We start from the raw sequence: 24,946 nt of genomic DNA, 5'->3' as shown, positions 1-24,946 counted from the left end.
GAAAAGATCCTTTTCCATGCTGTAAGACAGATGCTTCTTTACCATTTATTTGTAATCATTAAGAACTCATAGTTTGAAAAGTGTATTTAAACTACTGATTGATTGCAAATTATAAGGCCACATTACAAAAAAAAACCTTAATGATTAGTAATAATGTTCATAGGTTATTTTCAGGTCACAAAAACAGGTAAAGCAAATGAGGAAGGGGCTAAAGGAACCTGATAAGTTAAAGACCAGACACCAGCCCATTTCTGTTTCCAAGGACTTCAGAGTTGCTGTTATCACCAGAGGTATGTGAACTCCATGCCCAGATTCACCTTCAAAAACAAAGACATTATAAACTGACCCCTAGATTGAAACTGTAGTGTATTCATAGTCAAGTCTTTTATGGTTTAATGTAATTTCTTATTTGAATTGGACATTTCTGTAATTATTCAGCTGATTCTTGACCGCATCATATGGCCACTGGAGGCAAAAAAAAATACTAAAGATTTTTTTGTTACATGTGTGTGTGATGTATTTTGCAACTTAATTTGATGCAATTACTAAGGAAATAGAAATAAGCCACAATGGTTCACTGTTTATTTCCTATTAGTTGCATAGATCATAAAAAATGTGTGACTCATGCACACTTATATCAATAACTACCTGGATTTTTTGTTTTATTTTTATTTTTTTGAATGATTGTGAAGCCTCCCTAGGGTGTGTGCAGCGCCTCCTGAAGTTCTGGCATGGATGGGAGGTTCCACTCAACTACTTATCATAAAGATTGTGAAAGGTTGTTTTCATCACATGCATTGAAACGCTGAAGTTACCGTCACACATTCAGGTATACAGTATGTTCTGTGACACACTGGACATAAGCATCAGCTCAGTTGACGGTGGGTTTGGACTAGTGTGAAATCTGATGCCAAATTCTGTAGGTCATTCATGAGGTTTGGCCCATAGACATGTATAATAAAGGCTAGATGTCTCATCCGCGCTGTCGGCCAGTGGAATCACACAGCCACACTGGCGGCCATCTTGGTACAGTCCGCTTGCTCACCCATAACATTGTGTTGTATTGGTGCATGTACTTGTTAAATAACCATAACTTGCTCAGTTTTCTACCGATTTTCAAACGGTTTGGTTTGTTATAAACATCAGAGGTGTAGTTATAACACTGCACTTATGGATAATTATGTTACACTCTCACAGGCAGCAACAAATTGTATTTGAATTATTTTGTATCTTATTTGTATTTTTGTAATTTGAATTGTAGCCACGTTAATAACGTTTGTAAGAAACCAAACCATTTGTAAATCCGTCACGATTTCAGCGATATAAGAGTATTTACGTTTGTGCAGATCACTCATCTTCCTTCACATACCACAGGTTCCGCCAGAGAGCTTCCCCGTATCAAGATGACCACTGGTGATCCCGTTCGAAACGCCGCCTTAAGACATCTAGCCTTTATTATACATATCTATGGTTTGGCCTCTGTTGATGTTTGGATTAATTAATCAAATGGAACTGTTCGAAATGGAAGTTTGTTTTGTCAACTACTTTTTAGTTAGTTGAAATAAAAGTAGTTAAAGACCTGCGATATTATTTGAAATCTGTTGCAACAAGAGTAGAAACACAGTTGAGAAATGAAATCGTTTCAGTAATGCAAGACTGTGTCATACATTTCATAAGAGGAGTTTCCTTGCAGTTCAATTCAGATTCAATTCATTGACATGAAAATCTCAATTTACCTCCCAATAAAACAAGCATCTCTGTCGAATAAGTGAAAACAATCCAAGTCAAGCATAAACAATTGATTAGGTACACTTGGCACAGTTGAACTTTGCTGTGGGTGAAAGGAAACTCATGTGTTACGAGCACAGCCATATTTATGTTTTAAGCAGAAGTGTTTAAGTGTCTCCTGTGGGTTGGGTAAACAGCAATATACTTAAGTTTGCTGATTTTATATTTTGTTACTGTGTACAGTTCAATTCTTCAACTCCCCACTGTAAGTGACATAAAGATAGTAATATGGTACAGAGCAATCACTAGATGCAATTTATACCTGAACCAGATCAGCATCATTTCCCTCCCTTGGCTGACTGTGTCAGAGTTGCAGGGGGGGATTAGCGTCTCTCAGTTCTCAAACCATGGTGACTCCAGGCCTCTTTGAAGGTCTGAAGATGCTGCTGAAGCTGTGGGACATAGATCCACCGGAGAGCGAAGAGATCAATTTTGTCATCAGGGGTTCAGCATCCCTTCTGATTCCAGTTGGAGAAAGAGTGCATGGAATAAATCTGTGACATTCCCAGTGACGTCTCTCCACAGTCCTTCAATCCTGTTGATTCAGCCCAAATCCCAACAGGTGAGCAGGATAACAAGATAGCAGTGTGTAGTAACAATCAGCAGCAAAATGACTATGAGGTTATAGATATGTTTTTACAAGTCTCCTATAACACAACAGCGTTTGGCGCCACTATGCTGACATACTGTTGACTGTTCACACTGCGTCCCGTGGTATGTGAGTTTCGGTCCGGCCCTCTATTGCTCACCATGAAGTGGGCCACAGCAACATTTTCTCATTTGTCACACAACCTCATTGATGTCTGTGTTGGTCAGCGCACACATAGTACCAACACTCTCCATTATGTCCTCTACCGTCCTCAAAACATGTTCTCCGTCATATTGTTCTTGTTCTGGAACTTCAGCAAGTCCTAAAAGTTCTCCTGTCAGATTTCCGGCAGCCATGTTTCTCCTCATCAGGATTCCTCCTGTGCCTGCGCACAACGACATTCTCACTGCACACATTTTTCTGTGCGTATTTCCTTTGTTTTTAAAGTGACATTATAAAAAATAAATGAAAATAAATAAATACATTTTAAAAAATAATATAGAATTATTATTTCTATTATTTGATGTATTTGTCTTTAGATTTCTACTTTTATTAGCTTTTTCTTTTATGGATTCATGTTTGATTCATATTGCTTTATATTGCCACATTATTTATTTTTTACTTCATTTATTCTTCTTTTATTTCCACCTTTATTTTGTTATTTGTTTACTGATTTATTTTTGTAACTTGGCACTCTCACTACTCCATAGATTAAGTATTCTTTAAATGGTTATTTGTTTTGTTAAATTATAGACAATAACTAGTAAAATCATGATAAAAAGTTAATTAATTTACATTTCAACTGTGGGCAAAGAAAGCTGTCCAAATTGTTATATATATATAAATCAGTTTTTTGTTTTTTGTTTAAAATTGTGTGAATGTCAATTTGTTCTTGTACAATGTGTGAACATAAAACTGCACACTTTTTGCAATTTTTAAATCAGCAAAAAATATAATAATTTCCAAGGTATTTGTTGTTATGTTACCATTTTTGAATATTACAGTATCCCCGTTTTTCATGTATTTTTTCTGGTATCCCTGCTGCTAGATTTAATTAAATTTTTTAGTGTATTTGTTTTTTACAGTGTAGATTTGAAAGCTTCAATATAAATGTGTTGTATTTATATTTCATATTTGTATTTTTTGGTGTCCTTTATCTGTTTTGGTTCTTGAACGTTACAGTATTCCACTGCACTTTTAATGTATTGTTTTAGCCACCATTGCTGCCTGATTTAATTTTTTTTTTTTTACAGTGTAGACCTTAAAGCATCAATATCAATGCACATCATGTATTTTTTTTGTATTTGTATTCTTTGGCATCTTTCTTTAACCTGGTTTTTGAACGTGACGGTATCCCCCCGATTATTAAATGTATTTTTTCTGATATCCCTGTTGCCTTTTTACAGTGTAGATTTGAAAGCATCAGTATGAATGCAAAATGTATATTTTGTGTTTGTATTCTTTGGTATCTGTGTATTTATATTTTTCTTCTTCCTACACTGTGGGACTGTGAGAAACAGCTTTCTCTCTACATGTAGTGCACATGTAGAGACACTGACTTTAAAGCTCATGAGCTTGTGTGAGGCCTCAGAAAGAAACCGTCAGTCTAGTTTAAAAAATCACCTCCTCAGATGACTTCCACAGTGCTAATGCCTCTCAGCCTCCTGCCCTGTTTCTTTCCTCAAGCCGTCCTGATCAATTAGCCTCCTTCTCGCCGTCGGTTTGTCTGCAGGGCCCCTCCTCTCCGGTTTTCCTGTCAACTCCGTCAAACGGCGGCGTGCTGTGCAGGCAGAGTGCCCTAAACCCCTGAAACCATCGCGCCGCAAACACTCTCTCAGCCTGCAAAAGGAAGTGGAGAGCCTGCCAAAGATAAAGTGGAGGACCACAAACAAATGGAGTAACTGAGCTCATTAATGTGGCAGCGTTGGTGGGTCAGCATCCTGCCGAGGCCCGATCAGCTTTCATTACATCATCCACCCGCACAAGGCCCAGAGTCATTGATAAATCTGACGTACGCGAAAACAGCCACAGTCATGATGGGGAGGAGCACGGAGTCTGTTTCTTTGGGAAAAGTTCCAGTGACACGGTGGAAAAATACTGATTTTAAAGGTTTACTCAAGTAAAACGGAATAAATTTTTGTTGTTTTTTTACCTTTATCCAGATAAAAGACCCACTGAGATCGAAAACCTCTTTCTCAAGGGTGACCTGGCCAAGAAAGGCAGCAGCACACATCCACAAATAAACACAACAAAACAATCACAAAATAAACATTAAAAAATGGAACGTGTAGACAGCAAGCAGATAAAGTGCAGGAGTGACGACTTCAGTTACAATTTAAAACACAGGCACTGCTGAATGGGATTCTGTTGTTGATCCTTTAGGAAAGAACAAAAGGATTCAAGGGAGATGAGTTCCAACATTTTTAGCTCAGACTGGAGGGTATTCCAAGCAGAGGGGGCAGAGAAACTAAAAGCTTTTTTACCAATTCAGTCCGAACACGAGGAGCAGCCAGGCGCAGAATTTCATTTGACCGTAAGGCATAACGGCATTTAATTCTCTGAAGAGAACAGCCTAAATATTAACAATAACAATTATTATTGTTACATAGTTATTAATTACAGATAACTACCAAGGTTTACAAAATTTATATATATATATATACATATAAAAGATGAAACCACATTCACACCTAGCCACAAAAGACCCTAACGAACCCCATTGTGGCAGGGGGAGCACTAACGACTCACATAGCGAGGGGGAGGAGCAACAAACCCCCAAATGAAACTCAGGTGTTAATGACTCCTTAAGGATATAAGTATCTGGAACTCCCAACTAGTCAGTCAGAACTGATGTAGCCTCTTAGATGAGAGGTGGAACGTCTTCAAGGAACTCAAACAGGTCCAGTTGCTTCGATTAATCCACAAGAACAAACATGACCTGGATGACTGAGAATCTTCACATTATTTATTTCATTATGGCCACAATGTGAACCAAGTGTCATAATTCACACTTGAATAAAAGTCAATGTTTCATTTGGCTTCAACTGTCAACTTTAGCATCCAGCTAAAATTACAGCCGAAGCTAAAGAAGCTCAGAGAGAGAAAAGGCTGAAGTGGTACCCAATGAACAAAACCCAAGTCTTATATTTAACATGTTTTTACTGAGGATTCAAGTTTGAAGTCAACATTTTCTTCTAAACTTGAGTCAGCTGGCAGCGAACAACCAGCACATCATGGGACAGTGTTGACATAATTTACCACCACTCTCAAATCCAATCATTTTGGTTTGTTGTGTGTGAAAATTATTACAGGCTCTCAGGTTGTGATCTTTAAGTCATGGTAATGTGCTCAGTCGCGCCTCTGACGAGGGGACAGGGATTTGATTGGCCACCACCAATCTCATGGGTCATTCACTCAAACTCTGACGTCCAAGTTTCAGTAAATGTAACAGCAGTGTTCACTTTGCTCTTTGATTTCACAACTTTACTCACTGAAATGATAGCAAAAATAACCAATGCCGTGAGGAGTGCGGACAAATCAGTGTAATCTGGGTCATCACGTTGTTAACAGGAGCTGCAGGTGACTTTGCTGCCTCCAGTTGTTTAAGACTATTTTCTCCAAGTTTCTTAAATACCTGCAGCATCAGAGTCCATCTGAACACCTGACACAACAGCAGTAACTTTATTAATTACTGATAATTATAAAATATCCCCGACATGGAGGATCAAACAGAAACAAACAGCAGGTAACATTCAGTATTTTTCTTCACCTCAGACAGGTGAGCTGTCAAAAAGAGGTGCAGTTTGTGAATTAAATCCTGAGCTCCTTCACAGCTGGATAATAACAGTTTGATTTGTTTACTGAAACCTAAACACTTTTCTGTGATATCATGTTTTTTTATTTGAGCGATTTCACATAAAGATTTTTGCAAAAGTGGCATTAGTGCACAGATGGATGCGTTGATAGAACTTGATCTCTCTGATCAAACTGCCTAAACAGGGCAACTGGTAACCCGGTAACAATGAAAACACATTTTATTGTCCCATAAGCTGCTATAGTTGGATTAATTCTCACCACAGACTGTCAGCATTTTTAATGTTGGAATCATAAATTAACTACTGGTTTTTGTGCGCTGTTCAAACATTCTTGAATGGCCACAAATGACCACCATGATTAAAAATTTCTGAAGGAGCCACTAAACAAACCATTGGTGTTAAATAAGGAGAAATATGTTGGGAGGTATTCTGACATGGACACTGATTTTAGCAAGAAAAGAGTATTATGAAAGGAAGACGGAGATGTTTCTAGTAAGTATGAAATGCATTTATTTGTTTGGATGCTTTATGATCATGATGAAATCCTGTCATCAGTTAAAAAAACAAAAAAAACAATGTAATGTTACTTAGGAGTCCAAAATAGTACAATAAATCCTTAATATTATACTTTAGGTTTAACACAATTAATGTAATTCCACAATAATATAATAAATGTGATTCATGCCCTTGATCTCCACCTCAGCGGTTGTTTTTGCAGTGAAGCTGATCAGAGTTTAGCCTGGATTTCTCTTGCAGATCATGTTGAAGCTGATAGACAGTGGACCTACTTTTCCACACAGACATGCAGTGATTTCAGCTGTCTGAACATTTGAAAATATTTAACTGATCTTCAGTTAAGAACTTCAAAAAGCTGGTAAAGATTTCTCCCATCGAGGGTTTTGCTGCAGTTGTTGAACTTCAAATCAACGCAGCATAACTGATGTGAGTTAGATTTATCTTCCTGCCTTCATCCAAGGAGTCACAACTTTCCCTTGTTGGCTGGAAGTTTGCAAAGATGTTTGCTTTACAGTCCACCACGCCGCGTCACGCCTGGTTCACGCCACGTCTGGTTCCCTTCAGCCCGAGTTTAGAACATAACTTGGCATCTGAAGTGCTTCTGCTTGGTGGCGTTGTGGCTCATGCCCATCTTCAGCATCCACTTGGACTTCATCATCTGTACGTACTGCATGTCTTTCTGTTTCTGGTGGAAGGCGCCGCTGCCTGAGAGACACAAAGAGCGGGGAGGGGCAACATGCAAGGACACACAGCGTCATAATGTTGTTCAGGAGCAGGTTTCTCACAGTTAGAATGGGAATAATGGGATGTAAACACAAGGGGGAGCTCTTTCCAAACCACTCACACCACACCAGGAACACAAATTTAGACTGGGGATGCACGATATATCTGGGACCACATCGGTCCCAGACATATCGTCAAATATGTTGTGCTTTTGTAACGTAATAAAGAAGACTGTGTGGTCTAATTTGGTATGGACTTCTTTTGATAGGTTTTCATGTTCTCGCAGTGCTAACTTCTGCTCACTTTTCGGTGTGAACAAAAATTGAATATTGACATCGGTAATATCGCTTATCGGTGATATCAGAAATTTTCATATCGGATATCGGTATCGGCCAGAAATTTTAATATCGTGCATCACTAATTTAGACCAATGGAAGGTAGAAAGTGATAATAAAAGGAAATCACAGAAACTGCACATCTTTTCAGAGATAGTTCACATTTCAAACTTTACGATTAACACTAGGTCAAAGAGCCACAACGCTGCAATAAAGTCGAGAAGCCTACAATGTTTATGGACGGATAAGAAATGCAGTGCATCCAAACACAAGGAGTCACGTGTGCCAAAATGTCAAAGTCCACTTTTTGTGTCTTTTATAGGATTTCTGGTATCATAACTTTTGTATATGGTATAAAATGGGTCCACAGTGAGTAAAAATGTGACGGGAGCAAAAAAACACCCAGAAACTGCTCAGAGTTCAGAGAGTTAAACATTACCAATCAGGGATATTGATGATAAATCGATGACATCGTCCACACTTGCCTGAACCAAGCTCCACGTTTAGTTGTCAGAATTAACATTTAACATGAATTGACCTTATTGGATCATATGTTGTTGCAGAATACACAAAATATATTGATAAAATATTTATATGATATTCATTTTGTCATTTTCAGAACTTCACAATGACCTGAAATCTACACTTAGGAATTCCAGATTTTCCACGATACACAAGAAATCCCTGTGGATTTGTGGATTATGAGAAATATAACAATGCCATACTGGCAACAAAAGAAAACGTGAAAGAAGCAGCTGGTAGAACAAAGAAACAAAAACAACTGTGGTATTATTACCAAAAAAAAACATCTCAAACTGCTTAAAAAATGCAATCTTGAAAAATACAGAACTTAATAAAGGGCAGAACTGAAATCCTCAAACATACAGCAAAGAAAACAACATAACTGAGAACTTCAGGGGCCAAAATGTGACATTAACTATGGAAGTCAGATTTAAAAGTAATAAGAGATTCAGAAATCCTTTCCACACACTCTTAAGTAAACACAATAAATCAAACTGGGACGGATCAGCACTCCTGGGTCATAATCTGATGAACCGAGGAACCACAGCTCTGCAGCAAAGTATTAAAACTCAAGATTTCTATTTTTAAAAAAATATATAAAAGGTTTCCACTGCCTTTTTTTCAGGGGCTGGTGAAAACTAAAGTTTTCATGCTAAAGACACACAGTTAAGTCAGTTTTACATGGCAGCTATTATTTATTTATCATAATGCTCTGAACTAACAGATGATGGTGTTAAAAAATATATACAATGCTAAAATGTTGCATTTCAGTCAATATGAGTCATTATTGATGATTTTTGATTGCCAATCTTTAAAAAAAGACCATAGGAGAAAGTTTTTCTTTAAATTTAACCACGCTTACTTTGAATTTAAAGAGTTTTAAAGTTAACAAAGCAATGATAATCACGCAAGTAAAATAAGTTAAACAAGCTTCAAGGAATAATCTCACCTTGATAAACACTAAATAACAAATTAAAAACCAGAGGCCCATTGTTTTATCGCGCAGGCCGAGCCTGATACCCAGAGAACCTCAGAATAGAGACTGAGAGGACAAATTAGAATTTAGAAGAGGACAGAGGACATTTTCACAGCCACACAGTTATGGTTCTGTGTGTGCAGTGACTTGACATGGCATTTATTTTTCTACAATTAACTACAATTAATAATTAATTGATATTTAACTGTCACAAAGTTAACTAAAGTTACTGCGTCTGCCAACCAGTTAAGTTAAAGGTTGTTTCTGAGTTATGGTGTCAAAAAAATGGTGAAAACACTATTATGTCAAAGTGAAGTGGACCTTGATATGAGGAATTTTGTTAGAATTAACGTATGAATTCTTGAGCAAAATCTGTCACTAACAGCAAATACATGTCTGTGGTGTTGCAAAAAATTAAGTAAAGGCCTGATTTTGAAACCTCCAGAGAAACTGTTCCGATGTTCTGGAGTCTTTTGTGAATCTTACCTCCGTCTCCTCCCCAGCCCAGAGCTTTGTACTGCCGGAGGACTCTGCCAACAGCGTTCCTGTTGTGGGTCAGAACTACGGCTCGCTGGGCTCCGAACCGCTGTTTGTAGTATCTCATGAGGGAGCGATGGCCGATCTTCGCACCTAAAGAAGCACACAGCAAGGACTCTGTTACAACACTATCACACAATCCAGCAGAAAGATACGGTGAAGTTGGTTAAGGATGGATTAAGTTTCCTTTATTGCCATTTAAAGATAAACTTTTTTGTGATCCCTCATCTGGGAAAGTCACATTGTGTTTATTTTCAACATGAACATAAAATAACATAAAAACCATAAACACCAAAGCTGATTAGGAAAGGGCCGTGACGCAACAGGAAGTAAATCCAAACGAAATGCTCTCCTCACTACTTCTTAGCATCAGGTAGTTTGTTAATCCTTTAATTCAAACGTAACACAAAACAACACAAAACTATTCAAAACCTCATTTTACAAACAAATAATTTTGTATGATATGTAATATTTTAAATTGTATGAGTGGGTAGCACACGTGGAGTTCAGGGTTATATCTACAAGGCAGAATTTTAGTTAAATACATTTTTATTTTTCCAACTGATTGTTTCTTTAGTTAATAAAATATTAGACAAAAGTCAAACAAGTAAAGATACGAGAAGCTGTAATAAAGATTTTCTGATATATTCTGACTAAACACCACAAAATATTTAGAACTAACTGAAATAGAAAAGCAGCTCAGTAGGTACCAGAGAACGTTTGATATCGTTGCTCAATGACTGATGCATTTTGTTAACTCATTAGTTTTAGTCTTTAAACAAATCATGTTGAACACATCTTCCTCTAAAAACGCTGCAGTGAAGCACTGTAGAAGTTGTATTTTAAAATTACAAACTGCACTTCAGTTTGACAGTCAGAATGACAAATTGATGAGTTAAACATTTAAATTATTAAAAATATATTTACAGAAAAGGTGGATGACGAAGTGTTGTTGTGTTGTGGGGTTTAGCTAGTAGCAGGTCACCATGACAGACTTCTGTAGCAGTTAATGAGCCACAGTCAGAGTTCATTGGTAGAAAAGTTTTAGGGTTTGCAGGGACAGCTGAACTAATCAAGCCACATTTCTGACCAAGATGGACGACAATTATCGCACAAATACTATATGTGTATCAAGTTTTATTACTTGAACAAAAAAAAAAAAATTCTAATCACTATAGTTGGACAGCAAATTTATCGATATACTGCCAAAAGTGAGTCGTGTTGTGCGTCTTTCCAACCTTTCAAATATCCGTTTGAGATCTCATGACCACCAAGGCCACAGCCTATGACTGCATCGTTATTTTACCTGATAATGATGCTAATTACACAATTTGCTCAACATGCAACTCATAGAAGCCAAGTGAAATTGCAGAGCAGAAAGCAGTACTTTCTGTGAAATAAATCTTTAAAATCATAACTTAATAGTTAAAAAGCACAATTTGGATGGAATTAAACTTTAAATGTTTTATGTGGATGGATTTTGGGTGCACTTTAGTCAATGTTGTCAAAATCAAAGGTCCTAAATGTGCGCTCCTGAAACTGCAGCGTCCTGTGCTGCAGATAAAAAAGTGGATTTTTTTGGCTAATATTATGTGTTCTTGGTTAAAATGACTTTATTGGCACATAGAAAAACACCAACTGTGCTTCATTCTTTTTAACAACTGATTGACTCTAAAAAACAAAAACATACATAAAATCTGCATCCCTGGTTTAAATTAAAACCAGTCCATTGCCAGATTCAGAATTCTTATTAAACATTTCACATACTTTTGCGATTGTGCGCTTTTAAGGCTTGCACAGGAGCTCTTGTTTTAGAAACCGATCTCGAGCAAAGTCACCTGAAGGAAGCGTCAGCTCCAGCGTGTCATCGTCGTATTCCAGGTTCTTGTCGTCAGGCAGCTCGTCATCGTCCATTTCAGCGTCTTCTCCGTCCTTCCTGTCAGGGTAGCTGCTCCTGTTGGAAAGAAACAAAACCACTTCCAGTCTATCTGTGATCCATACACATTATTAAACATCTAAACAGGGTTATTAATTTACCTGAAGTCATAGAAGTCTGCAAACTCCAGAGCAGTGTCGCCTTCTGTGAAGAGTTTACAGTGGCTTTTGTCTGTCATGTGACTCTGAACTGCTTCTGTCGAGTAAAACGAACGTCCCTTCTCGTTACACCATAAACACACATTCCCGGCACCAACTTTTTCCCCTGTAACAGAAGAAAAAAACACTATTAGAGTTTACTAGAGAGCAAAAAAAGAAAAAAAAAAAACACTCTTAATATGCAACAACAAAAGCATAAATTAGCATCTTTTTCATGCGGGATTCATTCACAGACACTGATTTTATTCCAAATGGCAAAATTCTGCATCATAGCTCAAGGACAGTTGGGAAGTTGAAAACACAACAATAATGATTTTTTCTGTTTTTACAGTTTCTGACTCCGACAAATGATTCATTTTAAGCATTATAATTTTGGCACTATTGAAACAACAGCTGACAGATTTTGGGGTACACAGAGCTTAAAATTACCCGACTACAGAACTCCCCGATTGTGTGGATATTGAATATTTTTACATGTAGATAACAACCAAAAGCGTTAAAACATGAGTGCTACAGGTAAAACACAAGCAGTTGATTTTGGTACAGCCTTAAATTAAACACAGAGTCACAGCTGTTTTCTCACTTCACTAGTTGCTGCATTATTTCCTTCAACACTCCTCTCATTTGACTACTGCTAATGTCCTGATATAAGTGCAATGTTAAGAAAGTGTTCAGTCTGAGGTGTTGATGCTTCACACAGCAAAGCGACTGGAGTTTAGACTTTACATTTACAACTCTAACTCACCGAGGTACCGGACAAGACCCTTCAGGTTGACAAGGAACTCCACGTCAGGGATAAAGAAGCTGTGGACTTTGGTCATGTGGGCGACGTTCTTCATGAGCGACTTGGAGTGGTGGGAGCAGAATAGGCAGTCGGTGACGGGGATGGAGCCCGGCAGAGCAGCAGGGTTTAGGTCAGACGAAGCCGCCGAGTCACCCTCCTCCTGATCCATCGTCTCCTCTTCATCAACGTCCTCCTCCATCTCATCATCATCATCATCATCTTCCTCCTCATCAACGTCCTCCCACTCTTCTGGAAGAGTTCAATGGGGGAAAAAAACTAATGAAAAGGTGCAACTCAAACTGCAATTACATGACATTCTGTAGATTTATCTCACTTCGGACTTACAATTTAGTTTTCAAGTGTAGATGCCTTTAACTTAAACAGACACTTGCTATCATGACACTCTGAAATCATCTTGTTTTCTTCAAAATATTCAGTTTAAATTAATGATCCAAGCAACTAAAACTAAAACTATTAAACAGAGTTGACTCCCACCAAGTACAGTGGTTTCATTTCAACTTCTTACCTTCTTCAGCTGTGGCTCCCTCGTCCTTCTCTCGTCTCTTAGCTTGCTCCTCCAGCCACATCATCCTGGGTGGTTTCTCCGGCTTCTCCATCTTTGGCTTCGTGGCTCCTTGTTGCACCTCCTGCTTGGCCGGGCTCGACCTCTGCTGGTCTTTCAGCGCCTGCTGCAGGGCCTCGTTCCGAGCGTCGTGGTCTACCTTCTCGTCCCCGAGGCCCTTCTCCAGGTTCTTCTCATTCATCTTCTCCACCTTTCTCTGTGCGGCAAGCAGGGCCTGCTTCTCAGCCTGTTGGTGTTTGTGGGACTGCAGGTGGTTCTGGTGAGCGTTGGCGCTGGAGAACCTCTTGTTGCAGATGGAGCAGCCCTCGGTGGCCGCTGCATCGCTCAGCTGCTGTTCAGCTGCGGCCCTCTGCGCCAGAACGCGCTCCTGGAAGTTTTCGGCAGTGACGGGCGGCATGTCGGCCACCTTGCGCTTCAAGTTGTATCGGTGCCAGTCGGTTTTGTAATGGGCTCGCTGCACCTCGCCGTCTGCGAAGGCCACTCGGCAGCTGATGCAAGTGTAGGCTGCCATGGGGACCTAAAGAGTCAAGTCAAGTTTATTTATATTATATAGCAAATAATCTTAATCTGTAAACGCTACTATGAATATCTTCCTTTACTTACAATTGTCTGTCAGAATAACAACAGTTATAAAACCCATATAACCATATTTGTGTTAAAAGACTTATTGTAAGCCCTGTGAGGAGGAAAAAAAACCCTCCACAGACCATTATTTAGGTTCACATTATCGGATAAATAGCAAATTTGCATTAACTATGACATGCCCTTCCAGTTTTAATGTTATGGCTCTCATCTTTCTTTAGTTGTCTAATTTAATCATCATTATTATTATTCTTTCCTATTTTCTTAGTTACTGTTATACTATGTCAATTAATTTGTGAACTATGTCAATATGTTATTTCTATTTAACTGTCAATCTCCTGTTTTTTCTCATCCAATCATTTTAGGGCTTATTAAGTCGGTAAACCTACTTTTACCATCCAGTGTTTTGTCATTTGCTTAAAAACACTTTGAAATGCATTTGATTTGTCTGAAGTATGTATATGCTATGGCTGAACAATTGATTGACCTCTAATCAAAATCGCTAAGACATACATTCCAGGGTTTCTTATTTTCTTGTGAATTTATTAAACGTATTTACTAATTTAATTGCATAATGTGTGACACTAGGAAGCTACTCCTGAATTACTTGTTTCAATGTTAGAGACAGTTTGTACAAAGGTCCTATTTTCCTATTCCAATTATTTTGTTGGTATCATTATTTTCTGCATTTCACTGAACAGTCACTGCTTTTGTGCCGTTTTCTCTCATACGTCGTCTTATAATATAACAATTACATGATTGACGCAGTTTACCTCTTTACCTTCTCCATGTTGCACTAGACTGTATGACAGGTAATAGTTTGATGGTGTCGCAGTACTGTTAAAAAAATCGCACTTATTGTTGATATTTTCCCCAAATAGTATAGAAATTCTACTTTAAATTCAGCAAAGCTAGCTCCGCGGTGGCTAACTCTCGAGTGGACTCACCAAGTGACAAAAACAGCTAAAAACGTACGACTTAAAGTGCCGGTTTCAGATAAGCTACGCTAGCATCAGCTAGCAACATGCTAACCTCGCATCACGCAGTTCGGTGTAAACACAAGCTAACAGCAGCTGAAACCTTCAAGTTGATGACCGTAACCAGAACGACAGCGACACGTTACTACCGGCGGCTCCAGTAAAGCTTTTACTGACCTTTTCAGTGAACTGGCTCCTGAGAATAAAGAGTTTTTAGAGTGTCGGTTTATGTAAGTGAACGTCTGTCTGCCTGATGGAAGCAGCATGAGGGAAACGCTGAACTCTGAACGGAGTCTTCTTCTTCGTCGTGTTGTTTGACGGTGCGACGAAGCACTTCCGCTTCTACTGCTTCGGAGTAAAACTAAAACCTACACCGTAATACAGTCATCCTCAAATTTATTCATACCCTTCCATTAAGGAACAGGCTAAATTCACAAGAGTGACTCAAATAACTAGAAACTGATAAAATAATAATAAATAAAAATTTGCTAAATTATAATTTAGTGAAATAAGACATTGCTTTTGAATTGTAGTTAAACAGAAAAATTTACAAAAAAAACAAACAAACCTGTCCTGGACAAATTAGAGCACTTTGCTGATGAGCAGTGGGCCAAAATCAGAATACCTGTCAACAGGTGCAGAAATCTGATTGAGAGTTACAGAAAACACTTGATTGCAGTGATTACCTTAAATGGTTGTTCAACAAAATATTAGTTTCAGGTCCCATCATGCTTGTTTGCTTGTTTTTTGTTTGTTTGTTTGATTTTTTTAATATTTCTGTTGAACCACAATTAAAAAGCAATGGCATGATTTTCATTAATTTTTTTATTTATTATTACTTTTGTCAATTTCAACTTATTTCACGGTTTGGTTCATAGCGAACTTGTATTTTCTTACTATTTTCTTGTTATTGGGAGATATATGTAATATGCCAACCTTTAATTTGTTTTTATGTTCTTAACAACCCATACCATAATTTAATCTAATAAGTGTGAACTAGTCTCGAAATCTCTCTCTCTCTCTCTTTTTTTTTTTTTACCAGCCACTCTTTAAGCACTTGATTTGATTTCTTAAAATAAAATAAAATCTCAGTATATAATACATTAATCAATTGTAATTATTATTATAATTACAATAGAAGTTAATTTTTAAAAAATAGCCAAATATCAGCAATATAATAATAAAAGCAGTCCACAGTCAGAGGAGGCAGATGATGTGAGGAAGAAGAGAGACGCTCAGGTATATATAAAGGCTTAAATAAATAAGACATAGACCTCAGAAAACATTCATTTAGATTCATATTTATCAACTTGAACACTGGGTATAAATAGTTTAACCAATTTTTTTGAGTCAAGAATTATTGATACACAAGTAAAATCTTGATTCATGGTTTGATTAATGGTGATTTATTATTATTATTATTTTTACCAATAGGTTTCTGGAAACAACATAAACATGCGACAAAACATGGTAAAACATTTTGCTTAAGATGCTTGTGATATATTTCTAAGTATTTATATGTTGTATATATATATATATTGCTGTTCAACCAATCCTCCCAGTGTCTGTTTGTGTTGCATCTCTTTGTGGTTGTTTTATGCAACGTTCCCTTCATCACTCTGGTCTGCAGTTCTTCCACAGATTCTTGGTGGGCGTAGATCTGGATTCCAACATCTTCGTATGGTTTTCCGTTCAGCACTTTGGCTGTTTCACATCTTTGTCTTGTTGGAAGCTCCAATGCTGCTCAAGGTCCAGTTTTTCTTCAGACTTCCTGATGTTTTGCTCCACATCTTACTGTGCTCCTCTTTTCTCGTGATGTCGTTTACTTTGACCAGGTTGCCTCATCAGCTTCAAAACTCTCTCAACGCATCACATTCGCTCCACCTGCTTGACTGTGGAGATGTTGTTCTTGGAGTTCATTGCTTCTCTTTTCTTTGTGTTCAAACATTTTCATCTGTGGTAACTTAAAATTGTAAACCCTTGTTCTGTGTGCAGTGTAGGGGTAACACTGGTGGAGACAAAATCAGCCAAATAAGTTTAAAAATCCTAAATCAGACTTATTTAAATGATTTCTGTCTGTTTGAGTTAACAGAACTCAGCAGTTGTTGCAGCAGCAAAGCAACTACTAACCCAAACACCAGCATACAGTGGCTGAGTGAATGTGGTCTGGACTCTGTGGAGGAGAGTCATGGTGTCAGAGACGCTGTAGAAGGACAGAATACCTGCACTGTGATCCAGGTACACTCCTACTCTGGAGGACTGAGGACCTGAGACAGGCGTTGAAATCTTGTTGTGCCAAAATTCATAACTTCTAAGGGAACATTTTAATGCCCAGGATTTGTCATTTTGGCCAAATACACATTTATTCCCTGCTCTGCTGCTATTCTTGTATGTGACTGCTACAGAAACTCCTCCTGTCCACTCCACCTCCCAGTAGCAACGTCCAGTCAGACTCTCTCTACCCAGAACCTGATACCTTCCAGTGAATCTGTCTGGATGATCAGGATAAGACTGTTGTTGTACAGAAAATGTTACCTTTCTGTCTCCATTAGATAAAACCAGGCATGTGCTTGCTGTGTTTGGATCCAGAGTGATTTCACGGGAATTTTTTAGGAATCCAGCTCTGGTCTTTGGCTCTGGTTGTGAGAGTAAAACATCTGGTTGTGTGATTGTCAGTGAGATGTCTGTCCATGTGGCCCTCAGAATGTCCTGTAGTTTGTCTTTGACCTCTTTCATCGCTGCTGTCACGTCCTCAAAGTATCTCAGAGGACGGATGGTGATGCTGGATGAGTGTGTGGACTCACTGAGTGCTGACACTGAGGGGTAGCTGTGGAGAAACTGGTTGTGATCTTCTGTATCTGAGAGCTGTTTCAGCTCAGCGTCTTTCCTCTTCAGATCACTGATCTCCTGCTCCAGCTTCTCCTCAAGCTCTTTGACTCGACTCACTTCAGTCTCCTGCTGGGATCTGATCTGCTGCTTCACATCACAGCTTCTTTTCTGGATGAGATGGATCAGCTCACTGAACATCTTCTCACTGTCCTGCACTGTTTTATCAGCAGAGGCACTGATGTCCTCCAGCTCCTGTTGAAGCAGCTTCACATCTTTCTCTCTGTCCTGGATTCTCTGCTGGATGTTTAGTCGACTCACCTCCAGCTCTTTCTGCCTCTCAGTCCGTTCTGCTGCAGCTGAGACCGTGTCGTGGCCTTTATGTTCATCCACAGAGCAGAGATAACAGATAGACTGCTGATCAGTGAGACAGAACATCTCCATCATCTTATCATGACGAGAGCAGATGTTCTCCTGGAGGTTCTTGGAGGGCTCCACCAGCTTGTGTTTCTTTAATGGAGGTGCATCATAGTGGGGCTGAAGGTGTTTCTCACAATAAGAGGCCAGACAGACTAAACAGGACTTGATGGCTTTCAGTTTTCTTTCAGTACAGAAATCACAGGCCACATCTTCAGGTCCAGCATAGCAGGGATCATCAGCAGCAGCAACCTGGAGTCCGGTCTTCTTCAGCTCCTCCACTAAAGCTGCTAACATGGTGTTTTTCATGAGGACAGGCCTTGGTGTGAAGGTTTGCCTACACTGAGGGCAGCTGTAGATTCCTTTCTTGTCCTCTTCATCCCAGTTGATTTTAATACACTCCATGCAGTAGCTGTGTCCACAGGAAGTAGTCACTGGAACCTTCAGTAGATCCAGACAGATAGAACAAGAAAACATTTCTCGGTTTAGCTGAACTCCTTTCTGAGCCATTTTCTCTTCTGAGCAACACCGACTGACTGAGTTTCGATTCCTCAAACCTGAAACTAGTCTGATCTCTGATCTCTACATCATGTGTTCCTGCAAGCGAATGTGGCCTTTCAGCTCTTCCACTTCCCCCATGTTGGTTCCACCCATCCTCACAGTGCAGATCTAAAGGGGAGGGAACCAGGAGGAGGGAGGGTTATCAGGCTGATTCATTCAGGAAGAGGAGACGCTGTGTGTTTAACCATTTTAAAACCAGAATTCATTTTACATTTGGTTTACACTTGTTCACCTCAACTTTGAGGTTGTCGACCCCTTTTAATGTGTCACCATTCCCAATTTTTCATTGAGGTCAGTTTAATTAATTATAATTGATTATTTACTGATTTCAATAAATAAAATACTGCAGATGAACAAAGATATTATCAGAAAATCAAAGCAAACCAAACATGGTGAAGTCAAACTTTTTCTAAGAGTGTTTAAACCATTTGTGTGTCCTCTGCTTTCGCCCTAAGTAGGCTCCAGCCCCCCCGCAACCCTCGTGAGGATTAAGCGGAGTATAGATAATGGATGGATGGATGGATGGCACTTCATATTTAAAATGTAAGTTTGAGTAAAGGGTGTATTTTAATGTAGGAAGCATTTAACATTTACAGTAAAAATGCTAAGAATGAAATATTAATTTTAAAATTATTGACTGAACCCGACATTGACAGCCCATTTTTCTTTTGTTGTTGATGTGAAAATGTTTCACATCTAAAGAGACTCATTTTGGCCCATATAAGACACCATCCCTGCAATTATTGAACCATAACAGGTTTTTTACAAGCTAACAACATGATGAAAGAAGTGATCTGCCCTGATTTTCTGCATCATGAACACTGACAGAGATTTTTGATGTGATTAACTCACTGTGAGAGGAAAGGGAAAAGATACGAAGCTACATGTCTTTAGTTGTTGCAGTCAGACAGCAGATGAACAAAGTTCTTCCTCTACAGCAGAACCAACTCAGCAGATTCTCGTCAACACAGCTCTTCTCCTCAACATCAAGCTCTTTGTGCTGTTTGTGCCTCAGTCGTTTGTCTTCTGCAGATGCAAGTCACCATGTTGAGTTAAATAAGGCATAAAACTTTGTGTAATTTATGTTGTCATTTGTAAGCCCCCACTGCTGGCCTCTCGGTTACAACAGTCAGATTTTACATCGCTGCGATCCCAGTACATCTTCCGGTCGCCGTTTTCCTGCATGTGTCCTTCTTTTCAGACTTGTATTCGTTTACAGATAAATGAAAGAAACGCATGTAGCCCAAACAGAGTAAAAACACTTATATTTTATCACAAATAAACGATAATAGTGATGAATGATATCGTTGGGATCACTTTCCGGGCAATCTCAGAACAGCTTCTCTCTGCCTGGATTTATTTCTTGTATTTTCTATTCATGAATACGGAGCTTATAGCAGGTGGAGCACATGGTAGCTGCTCAGCGCCGGTGTTTACAGAATGTTGACATTGGTCAGTGTGGGCGCACACATGTGTATAGTGATTTCTGTAGTTATTAGTGTGGATGGGCCATTACAGCAAAACTGGTTAATCCCTGACTGTTGGAAGAAAAGAACGACAAAAACATCACAGCGTATGTACTGTCTGATAGGAGAAAAAATGTGGCCCAGACACGAAAGATAAGTCCAATTGAAATGTATTGGTTTGAAATTCGTAGTGGGGGGACACAAAAAAAAATTGGGTAAATCCTGTCCCTGACAGGAATCAATAGATTAAGTTTCGTGACTATTTCATGAACTGACGTAAGACTGGGTTGGATGTGAAGTGCTATGAGATGACATATGCTGTGAATTGATGTGATATAAAAGAAACTGAATTCAATTGAATTTCACATACAGTCAAGACTTTACAATGTCGGGAGAAACACGACAAATCCAACAATTCATTGATTCCCTCACAGCAAACTCTTGAGAAAAAACTCCCTATTACAGGAAACCTCTTTTTGTTCTGCTTTTCAGACTGCAAGATGTTTTTAGAGATGTGTCTGACCAGAGACCCAGCACAACGAGTCACTCTGGAGGACCATCCGGCCTGCCCTGCCTTTCCATGTCTCCATTTGATGAATGGATTTTCTTAGTATTGCGTGCATCTCACATTTTGTTTTATAACCTCAGCCTGCACTCATGTAAATTCAATTTATTTCTAAAATTAGGTGCAGGTCCACTATTATTGGATTATTGGAATGAAGTCCAGAAATTGCTGTTGAGAGTTAGTTCATTGAATTCAATGTCCCAATACAAAATATTTCAGGAATTGAACTATTACTAAAAGAAAAAAAAAAAAAACTTTAAAATTTAAAAAAATCAGACAATTAATAATACACATTTCTGTCCGGATATAGATTAAATTCCAACACTACCAGGATGTGTTCAAATATTGACTAGAAAATGCACAACATAACTCTTGTGTGCTGGTAAATAAGGATTTGATGTCATTTCAAATTAGGAATTTTACGTTTGCTCACATCTTCCATTTTATAACATAAACTCAGTTATTGCTGATGTAACCTGTTACTTAAGTTATTAAATTAGGTGCAGGTTCATCATTAAATAAAATATGTTGCATGCAGTCCAGAAGATCCAAGTTGTTGACTGGTTAGTTGATGACTGCTTTTTCTCTTTTGTGGAGAACAACTTACAGGGTGTCAGTGGCAACAATAGGAGTTGTGGAGGTGAAGCACAGACACCCAGCAACACAATGAAGTGGACTGTCATCCCCATCAATTTGAGTTCAGTTCAAACCCTGTCATGGCTGGTGCTGGAATCCAGGTGCAAACACAGAAGAGCAGCCAGAGAAAAGATACAAATACCAAGGTTTCTATAACAGAAAAGAGTAGGCGCAACGAACCGGGGAAGACAGAACAACAGGAGGCACTGAACTGGGGTTAACCAAACTTAAAATAAGAAGAGAAAGAAGCTACAAAATCCAAGAAGTACTTCAACTTACAACAGAGGCGGGATCTGAAGAAAACCAGTATGAACAACAAACGCCAGACTGACAAAATGGACTACCAATTTGGAAGAGTACAACTAAACAAGAGGAGAAAACTGAACAGAGGCAAGCGTAATCCAGTCTAAAAAGGACAAAAACTACATAAACCTACAAAAGACTAACCTGCTAACAGAACAAGAGGCTGCATCAACTAATACAATAAAGTGGGCCAAGACTAAAAAAACAAAAATATTCACGGGACTCAGGAACTGGACTAAAGAGGGAAGGTGGCATGGGGAAGGCAGGCCGGATACAGGCCGGGGCCAGCAACACATAAAGACTGACTGCAGGCAGGATCGGGGCAGAGACTATGTCCCCGGTGCAGTGTGGTCAAAAAAAAAAGAAGGTGTCCAGGACAGTCTAGGGGCAACTCAGACGTGTATCAATGTTAAAATAAAGAGTCCAAAAAACAAAAAGCACAGTCTGCTAGGGCAGCCCAGAGTCTGTTGAAAACCAATGACGAAATGGAGCCAACAACAGCCGAGACGAGGACCCTCAGAAGAAGAGCAAGTCTTTGAGATTTCCTCGTCAGCAAAGACTGGCAGAAGTAAGCAGACAGTGTGAAACACAATGAAGATCAGTTGTGTGCTGTGATTCCGTGTAGGTAAATGAAGGATCTCTAGCAGCTGTCTTACAGGAGATTCTTTCAACCTCAGGCTTTGCACTCAGGGTTAAAGTTACGAATGAAAAGTGTAATTAGTTCAACACAGTAACAGAAAAGAAAATAAGACATAGTGATACATCAAACAAACAAACCTCTTGGTGTGTTTTTAGCAGAGTGGAAATGGGATGTACTGTTGCTGTCCAACCACTGTCTGGCAGCTCAGAGCACTTTTCCCATTCGATGCTCAACGGACAGGGACGTTTTTCAACCCCAACCATCACGTACAAGGGTGCTGACATCAGCCGTGAGCTCTCTGCAGGTAAGACACAGTCACATGTTTTTTTGTTTAATCTTCTTCTGATTGAAGTAAATATGTTCCTCAGATTTATTTACTTTTGATGAATTGCCAAAACTGCTTCTCTAAACCTTTGACCCTTTCTTTCTCTCCTGCTTTTCAGACTGCAAAATGTTGTCAGAGGTTGGTTGAGGCGGCCCGCCCAGCGCTCAACCCAAACTACAAACACATTTCCATGTGTTTATCTATGTAATATGTGACGTGAATAAATAAAGCAACATCTTGATGATGGCAGAAATGCAGGTTATTTGCTGCTCAGATCAATGTAGCAATCAGACTGCAAGTATAGCTTTTAAACATAACACCAGAAAAGGTACACAAGGTATAATGTCTATAATGAAGATGTCAAAAGTTTACTTCTAAAATTCAATCTGATTTTTTTTTTTTAAGAAAACAGATGCTGAGAGAGCTGAAAAACAAAATCCATTTGAACTTACCAAACCCTGAAAGCTGTATATAAACAACAATGCATGAAGCCACCATGATGTAACTGAACCCTCTTTCCTGCTAATTATACTAATATACACGACCAGGTTAAATGTTCATTTTGTTTGATCTGAGGTCAGTGTAAGAGTTTCAGTTGAGCGTTTTTGTCAACAATTGAAAACAACAAAATATTTCTTTCTTTTAGTGATTAGTAAATATTTCATGTGGTCACCAAAGTCAAAGTTTATCTCCTGAGAGTGATGAAAGTCTGGACCAAGCGCTTTGTTACCTACATGTGTACATCTACTTGTTTACACACAAACTATCCATCTCTTAAATGTTGTTGTTGTCTGCTGGTTGAGCTACACTGACAGAAGATGTATATACAGCTCGTTTGTGTATATGCACGTCATTTGCCCCAGTCAGCCACCGTACATTAGGTCTGGGAACACCTCAGGATTCTCTGGGAGGAGTTGGAAAACTTTTAACTTGCTGCCACTACAGTCTGCCTCAGAAGAAAATGGATGAGTGTGAGTATGTTTTCCTATCATCAAATAAGTCCCTTTGTCCTTCTAGACCTGGGCCAGGAGCAGCCAGAACCCATGCAAATTAAAGAGGAACAGGATGGTCTCTGCACCAGTCTGGACAAGGACAACCCAGAATTTTCACTGATGAAAGAGTACAGAAGTACTCTGGGCCAGTCTGAACCACGAGGGCCCAAGGTCTACACAGATGAAAGAGAACCAATGAGACCCCATTCTGGACCAAAAGAACCCAGAGTCTCCACAGATAAAAGAGAAACAGGCGATACTCTGCACCAGTCTGGACAAGGACAACCCAGAATTTTCACTGATGAAAGAGTACAGAAGTACTCTGGGTCAGTCTGAACCACAAGGGCCCAGAGTCGTCACAAATAAAAGAGAACAGGAAGGACTCTTTCCCCAGTCTGAGCCAGGAGGCCCCAAGTTCTACACAGATGAAAGAGAACCAATGAGACCCCATTCTGGACCAAAAGAACCCAGAGCCTCCACAGATAGAAGAGAAACAGGCGATATTCTGCACCAGTCTAGACCAGGAAGACCCATAGTCTCTACAGATAAAAGAGGAACAGGAGGCAATCTCCCCCACTCTGAACCAAGAAGGCCCATAGTGTCCACAGATGAAAGAGATCAGGAGGAACTCTCCACCAGTCAAGAGGGCTGACAGGAAATTGGAAAATAAAAATATTTTACAAATATCAATTCTTGAATCACTGACAGTCTTTATGTCAGTGTAAAAGCAGGTTATGCAAAGACAACAATGCATCAGCATGAAGGGTGGATAAATGGTTCTGGCTATGCTGGAGTTAACTCACACAATTATTGGCTCATATGGACAGGGTGGCATGGGAGGGAGTCAGATTCCTTGCCTGAATTATTATTTTAGCCCTCCCCTGGTCTGGCTGGATGTTTGGGCTGGTTGTAATGCTACAGAAGAAATATGGGACCATCAGATGCCTCCTGATGCTGGTGGAAAAGAATCTAAACATCTAAACAGCCTGAGTGCTGTACAAAGTGCTGTATATCACTTAGTTTTTGATTGTTGGTTAATCAAACAGGGAATCTGATCAATTATAGAAGAATTATGACTAAACAACACCTCCTGCTTCTGATGGAGAAGAATCCAAACATGTAAAGTACCCTAAACAAAGTGTTGTATGCTGAGATTTTGGTCGGTGGTTGGATTAAACATTCAGTTTGAGCTTTAACAGACAAATGATGAAGGTCGTTGCAGCTCACAAGCAGAAGTAGTTGCATGAGCAGCAATAGGAGAAGCAGCAGCCACAGCAGTGTCTGGTAAAAGCAACACAAGTTGTGGAGGGCTGGGTGTAGTGTGTGTTTGCAGCCACTAGAGGGCAGCAGTGTAACACTGATAGTCCTGACTGCAGCAGCAGCATCATGCAGAC

At 39.2% G+C, this 24,946-nt stretch overlaps 1 protein-coding gene across 1 annotated transcript; it reads right to left on the bottom strand.

Annotated features, from left to right (window-relative positions):
• Positions 1–6,678: 6,678 nt before the first annotated feature.
• znf622 (zinc finger protein 622) lies at positions 6,679–18,574 on the bottom strand. Its single transcript, XM_008304676.1, has 7 exons — positions 16,910–18,574; positions 13,206–13,779; positions 12,641–12,928; positions 11,839–12,001; positions 11,640–11,755; positions 9,751–9,894; positions 6,679–7,413 (listed from the first exon to the last, which is right to left on the bottom strand). The coding sequence occupies exons 1-7, from the start codon at positions 18,572–18,574 to the stop codon at positions 7,280–7,282; spliced, it is 3,084 nt and encodes a 1,027-aa protein (XP_008302898.1). The 3' UTR covers positions 6,679–7,279.
• Between the last annotated feature and the right edge of the window lie 6,372 nt (positions 18,575–24,946).

This window comes from Stegastes partitus, unplaced genomic scaffold, assembly GCF_000690725.1.
Source record: "Stegastes partitus isolate 25-593 unplaced genomic scaffold, Stegastes_partitus-1.0.2 Scaffold2286, whole genome shotgun sequence".
Lineage (NCBI taxonomy): Eukaryota > Metazoa > Chordata > Actinopteri > Pomacentridae > Stegastes > Stegastes partitus.
Note: the sequence above shows the minus strand (reverse complement) of the source record. Positions and strands in the feature narration are given on the sequence as shown.

Bases quoted from the DNA above. Each gene is read 5' to 3' on its own strand.
- znf622 (XM_008304676.1), bottom strand. From the start codon at position 18,574: ATGGCTCAGAAAGGAGTTCAGCTAAACCGAGAAATGTTTTCTTGTTCT. The intron at 12,929-13,205 runs GTAAGAAGTTGA...GAACTCTTCCAG, and splicing joins GGGAGCCACAGCTGAAGAAG to AAGAGTGGGAGGACGTTGAT. The intron at 12,002-12,640 runs GTGAGTTAGAGT...CTTCTGTTACAG, and splicing joins GGGTCTTGTCCGGTACCTCG to GGGAAAAAGTTGGTGCCGGG.